This window comes from Canis lupus, chromosome 32 (assembly GCF_003254725.2).
Source record: "Canis lupus dingo isolate Sandy chromosome 32, ASM325472v2, whole genome shotgun sequence".
Taxonomy (NCBI): domain Eukaryota; kingdom Metazoa; phylum Chordata; class Mammalia; order Carnivora; family Canidae; genus Canis; species Canis lupus.
The window spans coordinates 3316181-3329916 of record NC_064274.1 but is presented as its reverse complement, the minus strand read 5'-3'; the positions used below and the strand labels follow the sequence as shown (position 1 = coordinate 3329916).

The following is a 13736-nucleotide window of genomic DNA, read 5'->3' as shown; positions in this document are numbered from 1 at the left end:
CAATTTTTCCCAAACTGCATATGCTTGTAAAATACATTGACTCATTCAAACAGTAAAAATTCAAAGTCTCCTTGCTCTTGGGCCCATGTGAGATTGCAGGGCTTCCGGCTCCTTAAGAACATCCTCCCCATCCCTCACCACAAGTGTCTCTGAAACCTAAGATGTGTCTCACAGGGGCTCATACTGGGGCGCTCTTTCTTAGCGGGTGGTTCAGTTTCCCATACTGTCATTTCAAGAGTACTGAGGTCTCAAAAAAAAAAAAAAAGTACTGAGGTCTCCTGCTCTTGCAGCTGTTGATCCCCCAGATGCCAGAGACCCCACCAAGTGTTCTTTCTCTAGCAGGCCACCTAGGTCTTCCATCAAGCACCACGACTAAACATCCAGATACCTCAAAGTTCCAAAATTCCATGGCTCTCTGGGAGGAATTGTGCCCTCTCCCTTCTGTGTTCTCCTCTGTTATATGTGTCCCCAAAGCAATGTTGCTCCTGCTTCCATTGTCCTACAGACCTGAGTGGAAGAGCTCTCTCTCTCTCTCTTTTTTTTTTTTTTTTTAATTTTACTCCTAGGTCTCTTTTTTTTCCTCTCGCTAGGATTCAGACATGGATTGTTGTGATATCTAGCTTTTCATATCCATCCATTCATTTCATAACTGGGTTTTTTAAGTGTTTGATGTCAAAGACTGCTTAACTTAAAAATTAAACCATGTAAATGAGAGAGAACTGAAATGGGTTATAAGTAATTGAGATCCTACAGAAGTCATTTTGCAACATGCTTCATGGGTACGTTGTTGACAAAGCTGCTGCCGTTCTTAGTTCTTCACTCTAGTGTCCCATCGTTACCATAACTCAGCTACTTTCTCAATCTCTGAGCAACCTCCTCCTTCTGTTTCAGTACCAGAGTACAGACTGTCTTCCCACATGTCCAGGTCAAATTCCCAAGAAAGAAAGGAACTGTACATACAAGCTAATTACCATTGCTCTTATACAGACATTTGTGTCAGGACACCTTTGCATCAGCAATGACCCGAGTTAGTCTCATGTGATACCAGCAAGAATACATGCAGAAGGGACCTCCCAGAAGGGGTCACTGGGAGTGACAGCATTCTCAGATGTGACCTTCCCCCACCAGGAAATAAGAATTCCTGCACATAGTAACCTTCAGTAGAGATCATGTACTAGGCACCCAGCTCTCAAATATTAGTTTTAGTTCTATGGCTTAAAAAATTCCTTTGTATGATATTAAGTCCATTTAGGATATATCTATCCTTCCAGTTTTATCTACTAATATAGCTTCACTTGAATTCTAATAATGGTTAATATTTTGGGGGTGATAATAATATGCCTGGAACTTTTCTGTTATTAAGTGGATTCACTCATTTAATCCTCACAACATAAAGTATTGCTATCACCCCTATTTTATCAGTAAGAAAACTGAGACACAAAGAAGTGAAATACTTGCACAAGGGCACACAGATGGTAAGTGGCTGAACAAGAATTCAAACCCACGTATCATGGCTTCAAACCTCAGAACTTAATCACTAAGCCATGCTGTTTCCCAAACATCAGAGAGTTATTACTAACATAATGAGAAAAATAAATGAATAATAGGAATCATGAGTGATTACTGTATGTCCAACAATGGGCTGAGGGTGCTACATATAAGGATGCAAAAAACTGTTTTGTCCTGTTGCCATGTCAAAAAACGTGCATCATAGTACACAGCCGGGAACAAACCTACAACGTTTCCTCTAAGCATCATTCTACTAGCTGCCCCCCACCCCCACCCCCCACCCCCGGGTTTGGCAGTGTTCCGTCTTCCAGTTCAGTAGATTTTCTCGTTTTCACTGTGATTTCTTCATCAACCTATTAAATACTTATAAGCGTTTTTGTTCGATTCTACACATTTGGAAGCTTTAGTTTTCTCATTTATACGTACTTTAAGTCCACTACGGTCAGAGGACATACCCTGAGCGGGTTCAGGGTGCTGAGTGTCGCCGGGGGCTCAGAGGACACACCCTGAGCGGGTTCAGGATGCTGAGTGTCGCTGGAGGCTCTTTACGGCTCAGTGCACGCTCAATTTTGGTAAATGTCCCACGTGCATCTGCTTTCCTCTATTTTCAGCTGCTTGGAAGGACTGACTGTAGCTTAGAAACCGTCGAGATAAATAAATAAAAATAAAAATAAAAAAATAAAGGGATCCCTGGGTGGCGCAGCGGTTTGGCGCCTGCCTTTGGCCCAGGGCGCGATCCTGGAGACCCGGGATCGAATCCCACATCGGGCTCCCGGTGCATGGAGCCTGCTTCTCCCTCTGCCTGTGTCTCTGCCTCTCTCTCTCTCTCTCTCTCTCTCTGTGTGTGACTATCATAAATAAATAAAAAATAAATAAATAAATAAATAAAAAAAAAAAAAGAAACCGTCGAGAGTCCCTTTGAACAGTACACGTGAGGTTCTGAGCATACGCAGTCGGTGAGGAGCACTGTCGATCGGAATCTCCTTCCAGGGAGCGCTTCTCTCTGCCCCTGGGAGGAAACTCCACCTGCGCCGCTTCGCCCCCGCCCAGGCCCCGCCCAGGCCCCGCCCATCCCGCGTCAGGCCCCGCCCATCCCGCGCCAGGCCCCGCCCATCCCGCGCCAGGCCCCGCCCCAGAGGAGGCCGAGGGGCGGGGCCCGCCGCGGCGTGCTGACGTCAGAGAAGGCTGCGGCGCTGACGGCGGAGGCCGGTGCGAGCGCGGCGCGGGGCCGGGGCGGCGGCGGCGGGACCGCGGGCTCCGGGGCGGGGGCGGGGGCGGGGGCGGCGGCGGCGGCGGCGGCGGAGCCCCCTCCCCGGGGAGGCGGGGCCTGGGCGAGCTCCCCGGCGCGGGGAGCGGCGGCGGCGCGGGACGATGCACCAGAAGCTGCTGAAGAGCGCGCATTACATCGAGCTGGGGAGCTACCAGTACTGGCCGGTCCTGGTGCCCCGCGGCATCCGCCTCTACACCTACGAGCAGATCCCCGTGTCCCTCAAGGACAACCCGTACATCACCGACGGCTACCGGGCCTACCTGCCCTCCAGGCTGTGCATCAAAAGGTAGAGTCTGGCCGCCGGCGCGGGGCGGCCTGGGGGAGCCGGCAGCCCCTCCCCCTCCCCTCCCCCCGCCCCTTCGTGTCTGGGCTCCCTCTGCTCTCCCCGCGCTCGTCCTTTCAGAGCTGCACCCCCGCCCCCTTCCTTTTGGCCCCCTCTCCCCTCTCCCCTCTCGTTACCTTCTTTTCTTCCCGGCCTGGGGGCTGGATGCACGGAATAGCGGTGACAGCCGGCAGGGATCGTATGACCGCCGTAGCGGTCCGTCCCGGGGAGCTCTGCAGCTTGCAGAGGACTTGCGCATCCTTTATCTCCTTCTCCTTCGGTGCTCGTTGGAATCGACTCCACTGACGGTGGCCCAGCGATGCCTGCCCCAGGGTATACCTGAGCTTTGTTTATTTTTAGATCAGCCCCATGGAAATTGAGATGCTTTGGGCCAGATGAACGTGTGACATGACAGATCACAGGAAGTTATGTTACTAGGAAACGAATTCGCACTGGCAGGTGCATATGCACGCGTATATATACACGTATGGAGGAGTATGTGCACCCGAGAGAGATTCATTCATCCGGCAGATACTCTGGAGCCCCTCCTAGGTGCCAGGCGCTGTCACAGGTCATGCAGAAAACAGCAGACATGGCCCTTGTGCCTGTTCTCATAAAACGACTGAGGTTTGGTCTGTGGGACACACATTACAGAGGCAATTAATTTACTCTCTTGCATAATAACCATTGTGAAAAATGCGTAGGAAAAGGACTATAGCAAGGAGAGCCTGTAACGGGCACTACCTTCCACTAGAGCACCGTAGAAGCATTTCCGCCAAAGGAATTTCTTCATCATCTAAACCTTTAAGACCCTTGAAAAGAGCTTGGATTTTTATTTTTATTTTTATTTTTTTAATTTATTTTTTCTTTTTTTTTTTTTAAGCCTGGATTTTTAAAAACCAAACCAAAAATCAGTGTTTTGACTTTTAGAATAGCTTTGTGTTAAAACTCTCTGTATGTGTACTTAAATGTAGAGCCCTACCTTAAGAGAATTAAGGTACAGATATTGGTGAGTTCTAGGATGCTGTAGTGACAAACCGCAGTGCTGGAATGCAGGCTGCCGGGTTGCTCCAGAAGCAATCACACATCTGATTCTTTGGGGTTCTTTTCAGCACGGTCTGTCCCTGGTTCTTTCTGCCCCAAGTGTTTAGGACCACACTCACAAGGTGGCGTTACTGCCCATCCGTACTTGACCGAATGGCCCACAGGCCTTCACAGTTTGAACGCTGAGTACTATTTGCCTCCCCAGCGTCGCCTTTGCATAAGTTATTACATAAGAAATCAGAGCTGGGACCTGGCTATGGATGTGAAGTTCCATAAAGAGAGAGCAAGCAGTACATTACCGTAGGTTTATTATTACCCACAAAGCAGCAGTCCTCTGCCTGTTGATGTTAGTGTCCAAATTTCATGGATTGAGAAGTGAAATACACACAGTGCTTTGATCTTGAGCCGTTGAGTCAAAAAGACTTGGTTATCCAGACCTGCCACTTAACCATTTCGGGACCCTGAACAAAAGTTGACCCCTCTCTGAATCTTATTTTACCTTTTGTAAAAACAAGGGTGATCACAATTCCTGCTTCAAAAAATATTAAGGATTAAATGAGATTTTGTGTGTAAAATGCTACACGAGGGCATGGCACCTGACAGGTACTGAGTAAAAGGTGACTTGTTATCATTGTGATTATTGATTGTGAAGCTGAACAGAGAAGCCTGACTTCTCACCGAGTAAGAGTAGATTCTTTACGGGGAATATTCTTCCAAGTGCTCTTCCCAACAGCTTGGTCTTTACCAAGTTCAGCTTTTGCCCTCTCTTCTTTTAGCTGTCAGGAGTGACCAGGACGGCTTTTGGATGTAAGGAGAGGTTTTATATGTCACAACTCTTCTGCCAACACTCAGTTGGAAGGAGCATGCCAAGGTCGTGCTTCTCAGTTAATCAGGTTATACCAGGTTTCGCAAAGTGAAAAGTTCTCAGGCAATAGGCAGAGCACAGCATTGATCATCAAACTGGTCCTGTACTTAGATGTGTTCCTTCACGTTCCCGCATCCTCGCCCTTGGCCCAGTGTAAGTAGTCATTATACTTGATGCTTGTACAGGGTAAAACCTGGAATTCAAGATAACAAGATTCACTTTATTCCTGATGATCATTTGATAATGTGAGACCCTGTTATGTTTATGATGTGTAACAATAGGGAAAATGAGACCATGGTGATTCCTACAAATTTAGGTCACAATTATACATTTATGCTTACTAATGAGGAATCTGAACCAGTGAATGTCAAAGACCTTAATTTAAACAAAAAGATTAGATTTTGCAAGAGAAATGCAAGAGAATTTTAAATATTAGGCATGATGTCACTTTCAGTAAATAATCAGATGGGTTCTATCCACAGCTAGGGAAACATTTCACAAAATGAAGGAGCAAGAAGGGACTTGTAGTAGCATCTAATCCACCTCCCTTGTTTTATAGTTGAAGGAACTGAAGCCAGAGAGGTTAAGTGACTTGCTTATGATCACAGAGCTAATTTGTTGCTGAGGGTGAGAGTGGAGAAAAGTGAGCCTCTTGACTCCTGGTTGATGTGGTATACGCTACACCAACCTGTGCTGTTAGGACTACTTTAACTTAAACCAGTTACACATACACTGAGCAAATAGGACTGATACTAAAAGTAACGTGTTGTTCCTAAAAAGGAAAAACTCATGCTACTAGGAACTAGTTTGGTTGCAAACAACTACAGCAAAGCTGTTCCAGCCTGCCTGTCTTACAGTTTGTATTTATTCTGCTTCTCTCGAGTCTGTTGCATTTGCATTTAATGAGTACTAAAAAGGTATTTTAGGTTTGTGCCTCACCTTATACTTAGCAGGCTTTCAGATACCAGGTTTTGAACATGAGCGTATGGCAGCTAACATCCCCTTTTAATCTGCACATTCATTTCTGTGGACGTTTAGCATCTGATCTGAGCAAGGCACTCTGCTCGGGACTGTGGTGTCATAAAGATGGATGGTGCCAGCCATCAGGGAGTTGATAGGCTGGAGGATGAGATGGAGTTTATACATAAATAACTCAGATGAGGAAGGAAATTGTAAATATGGTAACAAAGGTGAGCACCAAAAAAGCCCTAAGGTTTCAGGATTTGTGAAGACCGGGAAGAACCTAAAGATCAATTACACTGTGTGAGCTTTCGTATTTATAAAGGCAGACATGGGGCTAAGGGCTTAAAGTAGCAGATGTTAGAGAACTGATCCCCAAACTGTCCCTAACCTTTTAAATGCTCATGGTGAGCAACCCCAGTGTCAATCTGAGATGCATGTCTGTTTGTTTTCCAGTTTGTTTATTTTATCTAACGAGACCGTAAACATCTGGAGTCATTTGCTGGGTTTCTTCCTCTTCTTTACACTGGGAATATATGACATGACATCAGTGTTACCTTCGGCAAGTGCATCCAGAGAAGATTTTGTAATTTGTTCTATTTGTCTTTTCTGCTTCCAGGTAAGTCATTTCACAAACACTATTACTGGTTAAGAGAACTTTAGTCAGACAAGCTTGGGCAGGTGATCTTACTTCACACCCACCACTTGCTTTAAAGAGCCCCAAAATAGCATATAGGTTAGCATATTCATTTTCATAATATAAGCACCAAAAATGTTTTTATGAGAGTAGATTTAGACTTTACTGTCAGAGTATACATTAAACCCAACAGATTTTAAAGATTGAGAAATGTCTTTGCATATATCCTTCACTTTTTAGACATTTTGCTTTAAGATTAATATAAGGATAGGAGCCTCTGTACTCTATTTTTTGGCTGAGATAAAACACTAGTTAATGCTTAAAACTTATTTGAGAAGATTCCCCATCTGTTTCCTATTTATATGTCTATGATTTCTGTATATATATCCATACTGTCCTAATTTTAATGTCTTGTTTTGCTGGTAGTGATCTTTTCTGTTGCTTTACTGTTAATTTCTTTTGGTCTTTTTACATTTGCCTGGTTTCAAATACTTTCAATTTCTCTTTTCTACTTCTTCTATTTGTTAGTTCCCTAGCACTTTCATTTTTTTCAAAGATCTTAAAATTCCTTTAAAAGTTATATATATTTTAAAATCAAGTAATTCTAAAGAAGAAGACAAATGTGGACTGAAATCCTGCTGACATTTTTAAAATTTAAAAAGAATGCAGAGAGTACAGAAAAAACATAAAAATTGAAAGCTATCATACCCCTTCCTTCAAATATAGGCCAGCACTCCCTGCAGTTAACCTCTGGCTACCATTTGAAAGGTGCATCTATAAGTCACCTGCACAGATATTGTTTTCATGATGTATCATTTAATTTCAAACCTTCAGCATTCAACTCCTAAGCTAAAACTTCAGAGTTAAATGACTAAAAACAGGGGCACCTGGGTGGCTCAGTGGTTGAGTGTCTGCCTTTGGCTCAGGTTGTGATCCTGGGGTCCTGGGATCGAGTCCCACATCAGACTCCCTGCAGGGAGCCTGCTTTTCCCATTGCCTATGTCTCTGCCTCTCTCTGTGTCTCTCATGAATAAATAAATAAAATCTTAAAAAAAAAAATGACTAAAGACATATTGGGAACATCTCCCTTCCCCTTTTTTCTTAATTCTAGTTTCTGATATATATTTTTTTTTTAATTTATTTATGATAGTCACACAGAGAGAGAGAGAGAGGCGGAGACATAGGCAGAGGGAGAAGCAGGCTCCATGCACCAGGAGCCCGATGTGGGATTCGATCCCGGGTCTCCAGGATCGCGCCCTGAGCCAAAGGCAGGCGCTAAACCTGCTGCGCCACCCAGGGATCCCTAGTTTCTGATATCTTAAATTCTAGAAATTCTAGTTTCTAATATCTTAAATTTCACTGAAGGAAAGAATATTCTTGTATTTTTGTGTTATTTGAAAATTATTTTTTCTTTAAGTATTTTTAAAGTACACTCATTTTGTCCTGATTGCAGCCCAAACATCTCTTAGAATCCACCTCTGGTTTTAAAATGGAAATGAATCAATTTCTTTATAGTTGAAGTTTTAGCTGTATCTTATAGACTAAGATGCTCTTAGTAACCATTAATAAGCAAAACTGGTTTATACTCTACTGTTAATAATATGGGTAGGATCTACTTTGAAAATTCCACATGTTTTCCTCTACCCCAAGGCCTGCACTTTATTCCTTCATCATCCAGCCACAACTGATGTTAATTCAGGGAAAGCATATTATATTCATATTGGCTTAAGAAAACAATGCATTGCAGAACTGAAAAACTGAAATAATTACAATTGCCAATGAAGAAAAACCCAAAACGTTTCAGTAACTTGCTCAGGGTTGTTCAGCAGGACAGTAAAATCCTGTTCTCCTAGCTACTTAGTGCAGTGATCTTTGTTACGCACCATAAAAGATGCTAAAGGCAGCAAGATACTAACAACAGCTAAAGACAATATATCTTCCCTACCAAAAACTGCCATCTCTGTTATTTTTATTTTTATGAAATTAAATTTGAGGAGGATGCCTTGGCTCAGCAGTTGAGCATCTGCCTTTGGCTCAGGACGTGATCCCGTAGTTCCTGGGTCGAGTCCCACATTGGGTTCCCTGCACGGAGCCTGCTTCTCTGCCTGTGTCTCTGCCTTTCTCTCTGTGTCTCTCATGTATAAATAAATAAAATATTTTTAAAAAAATTAAATTTGTAACTCGTTGACTCAATTTTCTCAAATTCTTAGTCAGCAGGCAGCATGGTAAACCACAAGTTAAGATTGATTCACATTTAGTGGTGCCTGGATGGCTCAGTCAGTTAATGTCCGACTCGATTTCTGCTCAGGTCATGATCTTGGGACTGAGCCCTACGTTGGCCATCTGCACTGGGCATGGAGCCTGCTTAAGATTCTCTCTTTCTGTCCCCACCTCTTTCTCTTTTCCCCTTCTCTCAAAAAAAAAGAAAAAAAATTACATTTAAGTTTTAAAAGACACAACATTTTTTTTTTCTCTTTCACTTCTGCAGTTTTATTTGATCAGTACTTTCCCACCAAGCCGATTAGTAGAGTACATTCTGAATAGTAGAATGTAATTTCAGGGGCTTTGAACTTTCCCAGAGGTCTTTCTGTCTTAGGGAAGAGTACAATCCAGGAATGCCTTTTCCTAGATTCAGTTCATTTGCATTAAGTTTCACAAATGTTTTTTTAAATGCCTCCTATCTACATCCAGGTATTATAAGCTAGGCATTATGAATACAGTGCTGAACAAAATCAGCCTGTCCTAAAGATCAGGTCACCTAGGTAGGAGGGCAGAAGGGAGAGTGAGGCAGGGCTTTTAAGCAGATAAAAATAGTTTGTGTAAAGGGCCAGAAGCAAGAGACAGTTCAGCACTTTCTAGACTTGTAGGGATTGGCCTTTGTGGTTGGCTCATAGGAGAATGGAGAAAGATGAGGCTGGAGAGAGGCAGGAGGTAGATCCTGAAATATTTGGTTATCATGCCAAGGAGATTAGAGATAGGATGTCACAGTCTAATTACCTGTCTACCCTGGTCGAGTGAGATAGTCCACAGAAGGAATCTTTCCAGAAAACTGAAACCAAACTCAATTTGCCAGATGATTTTGCAGCCAGTTTTTTAAGGAATTCTAATAATAACACATTTTTTTTAAAACAGAACATACGAAGTATAGGTTTACTTTTTAAAAACTCAGTGTTCTCTATTAAAGTATATATTTTACTTTCCTTTTGAAAAGTCTAATTTTTCTCTTTATTTTCCTTTTCACAATGAAATTACCTTTATTGTTCTTTTTTTTAATTTTAAAAATATTTTATTTAAATTCAATTTCCCAACATAGGGTATGTTCATCTCCTCATGTGCCCTACTTAGTGCCGGTCACCCAGTTCCCCCCTCCCCTATCCACTTCCCCTTCTGCAACCCTTTGCTTCCCAGAGTTAGGAGTCTCTCATGGTTTGTTTCCCTCTCTAATTTTTCCCCCTCAGTTCCCCTCCTTTCCCGTATAGTCCCTTTCACTATTTCTTATATTCCACATGAGTGAAGCTGTATGGTAATTGTCTTTCTCCAATCGACTTACTTCACTCCGCATAATACCCTCCAGTTCCATCCACGTTGAAGCAAATGGTGGGTATTTGTCGTTTCTACTGGCTGAGGAATATTCCATTGTATACATAAACCACATCTTCTTCATCCATTCATCTTTCGATGGACACCGAGGCTCCTTCCACAGTTTGGCTATTGTGGACATTGCTGCTATGAACATTGGGATACAGGTGTCTCGGTTTTTCACTGCATCTGTATCTTTGGAGTAAATCCCCAGCAGTACAATTGCTGGGTCGTAGGGCAGGTCTATTTTTAACTTCTTGAGAAACCTCCACACAGTTTTCCAGAGTGGCTGCACCAGTTCACATTCCCACCAACAGTGCAAGAGGCTTCCCCTTTCTCCACATCCTCTCCAACATTTGTGGTTTCCTGCCTTGTTAATTTTCCCCATTCTCACTGGTGTGAGGTGGGATCTCACTGTGGTTTTGATTTCTATTTCCCTGATGGCAAGTGATGCGGAGCATTTTCTCATGTGCTTGTTGGCCATATCTGTGCCTTCTTTGGTGAAATTTCTGTTCGTGTCCTTTGCCCATTTCATGATTGGATTGTTTGCTTACTGGGTGTAAGTTTGATAAGTTCTTTATAGATCTTGGATACGAGCCCTTTATCTGATACGTCATTTGCAAATATCTTCTCCCATTCTGTAGGTTGTCTTCTAGTTTTGTTGACTGTTTCTTTTGCTGTACAGAAGCTTCTTATCTTGATGAAGTCCCAATAATTCATTTTTGCTTTTGTTTCTCTTGCCTTCATGGATGTACCTTGCAAGAAGTTGCTGTGGCCAAGTTCAAAAAGGGTGTTGGCTGTGTTCTCCTCTAGGATTTTGATGGCATCTTGTCTCACATTTAGATCTTTCACCCATTTTGAGTTTATCTTTGTGTCTGGTGTAAGAGAGTGGTCTAGTTTCATTCTTCTGCACATGACTGTCCACTTTTCAGCACCATTTATTGAAGAGACTGTCCTTTTTCCAGTGGATATTATTGCCTGCTTTGTTGAATATTAGTTGACCATAAAGTTGAGGGTCCATTTCTGGGTTCTCTGTTCTGTTCCACTGATCTGTGTTTGTGCCAGTAACCACACTGTTTTGATGATCACAGCTTTGTAGTACAGCTTGAAATCCGGCATTGTGATGCCGCCAGCTTTGGTTTTCTTTTTCAACATTCCTTGGCTATTCAGGGTCTTTTCTGATTCCATACAAGCCTTAGGATTATTTGTTCCAGCTCTGTGAAGAAAGTCTATGGTATTTTGATAGGGATTGCATTGAACGTGTAGATTGCCCTGGGTAGCATAGACATTTTCACGATATTTACTCTTCCAATCCATGAGCATGGAATGTTTTCCATCTTTTTGCATCTTCCTCGATATCTTTCATAAGTGTTCTGTAGTTTTTAGGGTATTTATATCATTGTTTCTTACTATTACTATAAAATATCCTCATGTGGGAATTCAAACAAACAAAATCGTGTATGGAAGAAAGTAAAAGCTATTTGAATTACCGCTTTCTAGAGGTAACCACATTTGACATTTGTCTATGCACAGCTGCCTCCCACCTACCTTGCCTACCTACTTCTGAGCTATGATCATCTCTGCTTGCTGTTTTGTGTCACTTAGCGTTGTGACAATGAAATCTTTCCTTGTCAATGAGAATACATACCTTCGTGTTCTGGATTTACTGTATTTAATCTCAAGGGTGATTTGAGAAAACAAATAACCAAGCTTTGAGTGTTATATTGAATTGGGTTAGTGAACTCTGACTTGTTGCTTAGTAGCCAAAGTCACAGACTGATGAAAATATGGGACTATGGATGAAGAAATGACATTGTAGCTAAGTACATTCATTGTTTTGAATATTGATATAAGGCTATGGGGCCTGATTAGGTTTGTTTAATGATCAGACTATTGAATAGCTAGGTGACCATTTTTCTGCCTTAGCAGTTGCTTGCAAGATACTTATCAATTTGGGGCAGCCCGGGTGGCTCAGAGGTTTAGCGCCTGCTTTCGGCCCAGGGTGTGATCCTGGAGACCCGGAATCGAGTCCCACATTGGGCTCCCTGCATGGAGCCTGCTTCTCCCCCTGCCTGTGTCTCTGCCTCTCTCTCTCTCTATCTCTGTGTCTCTCTCATGAATAAATAAATTAAATCTGTAAAAATATATATTTATCAGTTTGACCTACTTCATATCATTTCTCTGTGCTTCATATCATTTATTCCTGCCATTTGCTGCACCCCCACTGTCAGTGGCTTCCTTGAGGCTCTCATTATTGCCCTTCAGGGCTACTCCTGTAACCTCCCATCCTAGCCTTTCTGTAAGACTCCACTTAAAATCTTCAGTAGTATCACACCTCCCCCATATTGACTTTAAAATTCTGTGAGGTGTAGGGCTTGTCATAATTGTATTATGAAGAAGGCCACATGACATTCACTAATGGTTCTGTGTTTCTCAAATGCTTCTTTTCCTGTGGACCCTAAAATAAACATGTGGCTACCTTTATTTATATTCTTGGTAAATTCCAGAACAACCTTTTAAGATCCAGCTCGGGTGGCAGCCCTTCTGTGAAGGTCTTTTCCCCACCACTTCACCCACCGAATGTACACATACCCCCACAAACCCAGTCCCCTCCCTCCTCTATTTTCTCACTGTGATTTCTTACATTACCACTTGTTTGTCCACTTGTTTTGGGAAAATCTTTCAGACAGTAGTGTTCTCATCCTTGTGTTCCCTAGTCCATGACACACAGCAGGTACTTCATGGCTGGAAGGAGTGTGGCCATGGAAACCTTATCAATCTTAAGAGCAGCTGCTTGAATCAGATTAGCTTTGCTCTCAGTTTGGCAGCATGTGAAGTCAACCTAAGTCATAATTATTTTTTCTTGGTTACAACAAAGCTGTGTTTGACTCACGACCCAAAAGTAAACTCTGTACGATGAAATCTCACAGATGTGGAAAGTCTTAAGTGAAAAAAGCAAAATTGCAGAACAGAATATATTAAGTGATTCCATGTGATTAAAAAGTCTGTATCATGTGTTTGTATATGTGTGGACTTGTATATCATAGGTGTTTGATGCATTCATTGAAGATATCTAGAAGGACACCTAACCAGTGTTATCAGGGGCTACTGCTGGGGAATAGATTAAGAGGGGGGAGCTTATGTTTTTACATCGCATAATTCTATGTTCTTTGATTAACTTTTTAAAAACATGCATTACTTCTAGTGGGTACTTTTTTAAAAGGAAACTCTTTCATGGATCAAAATAAGCCTCAATATTTTTTTAAAGATTGCATTGTATAATTTTCCCACTGCTATGCTACTCTTTTAAAATTTTTATATTATAAAATATTTACTGTTTTAAATGTCTTTCTTTATTACTTTTATCCCCATTTTACCCGTAAGGAAACTAAGAACTGGAGAAGAGACATGGCTTGCTTTATGGCACAAAGCCAGAATCTAGGTTCAGGTCTGTATGGCCAGAAAGCCTGGGCTTGACCTAACCACGTCCCTGAACATCATACATGAGTTGCTTTTATTCCTTTTTGTTTCACTATGCTAAGATTTGTTC

General features: G+C 42.4%; 1 protein-coding gene across 5 annotated transcripts in view; it reads left to right on the top strand.

The window, feature by feature from the left end:
• Positions 1–2789: 2789 nt before the first annotated feature.
• The window catches only part of PAQR3 (progestin and adipoQ receptor family member 3), a 28286-nt gene continuing 17339 nt past the window's right edge, over positions 2790–13736 (top strand). For 2 of the 5 annotated variants that reach the window (XM_025426941.2, XM_025426933.3), the window contains exons 1-2: positions 2794–3065; positions 6427–6589. In XM_025426941.2, the coding sequence (XP_025282726.1) occupies positions 2881–3065; positions 6427–6589 (348 nt within the window). In that variant the 5' untranslated portion in view covers positions 2794–2880. Of the gene's footprint in view, positions 3066–6426; positions 6590–13736 lie in introns of all 5 variants that reach the window. The other 3 variants (XR_003127795.3, XR_003127804.3, XR_003127816.3) reach the window with 2 other exon arrangements.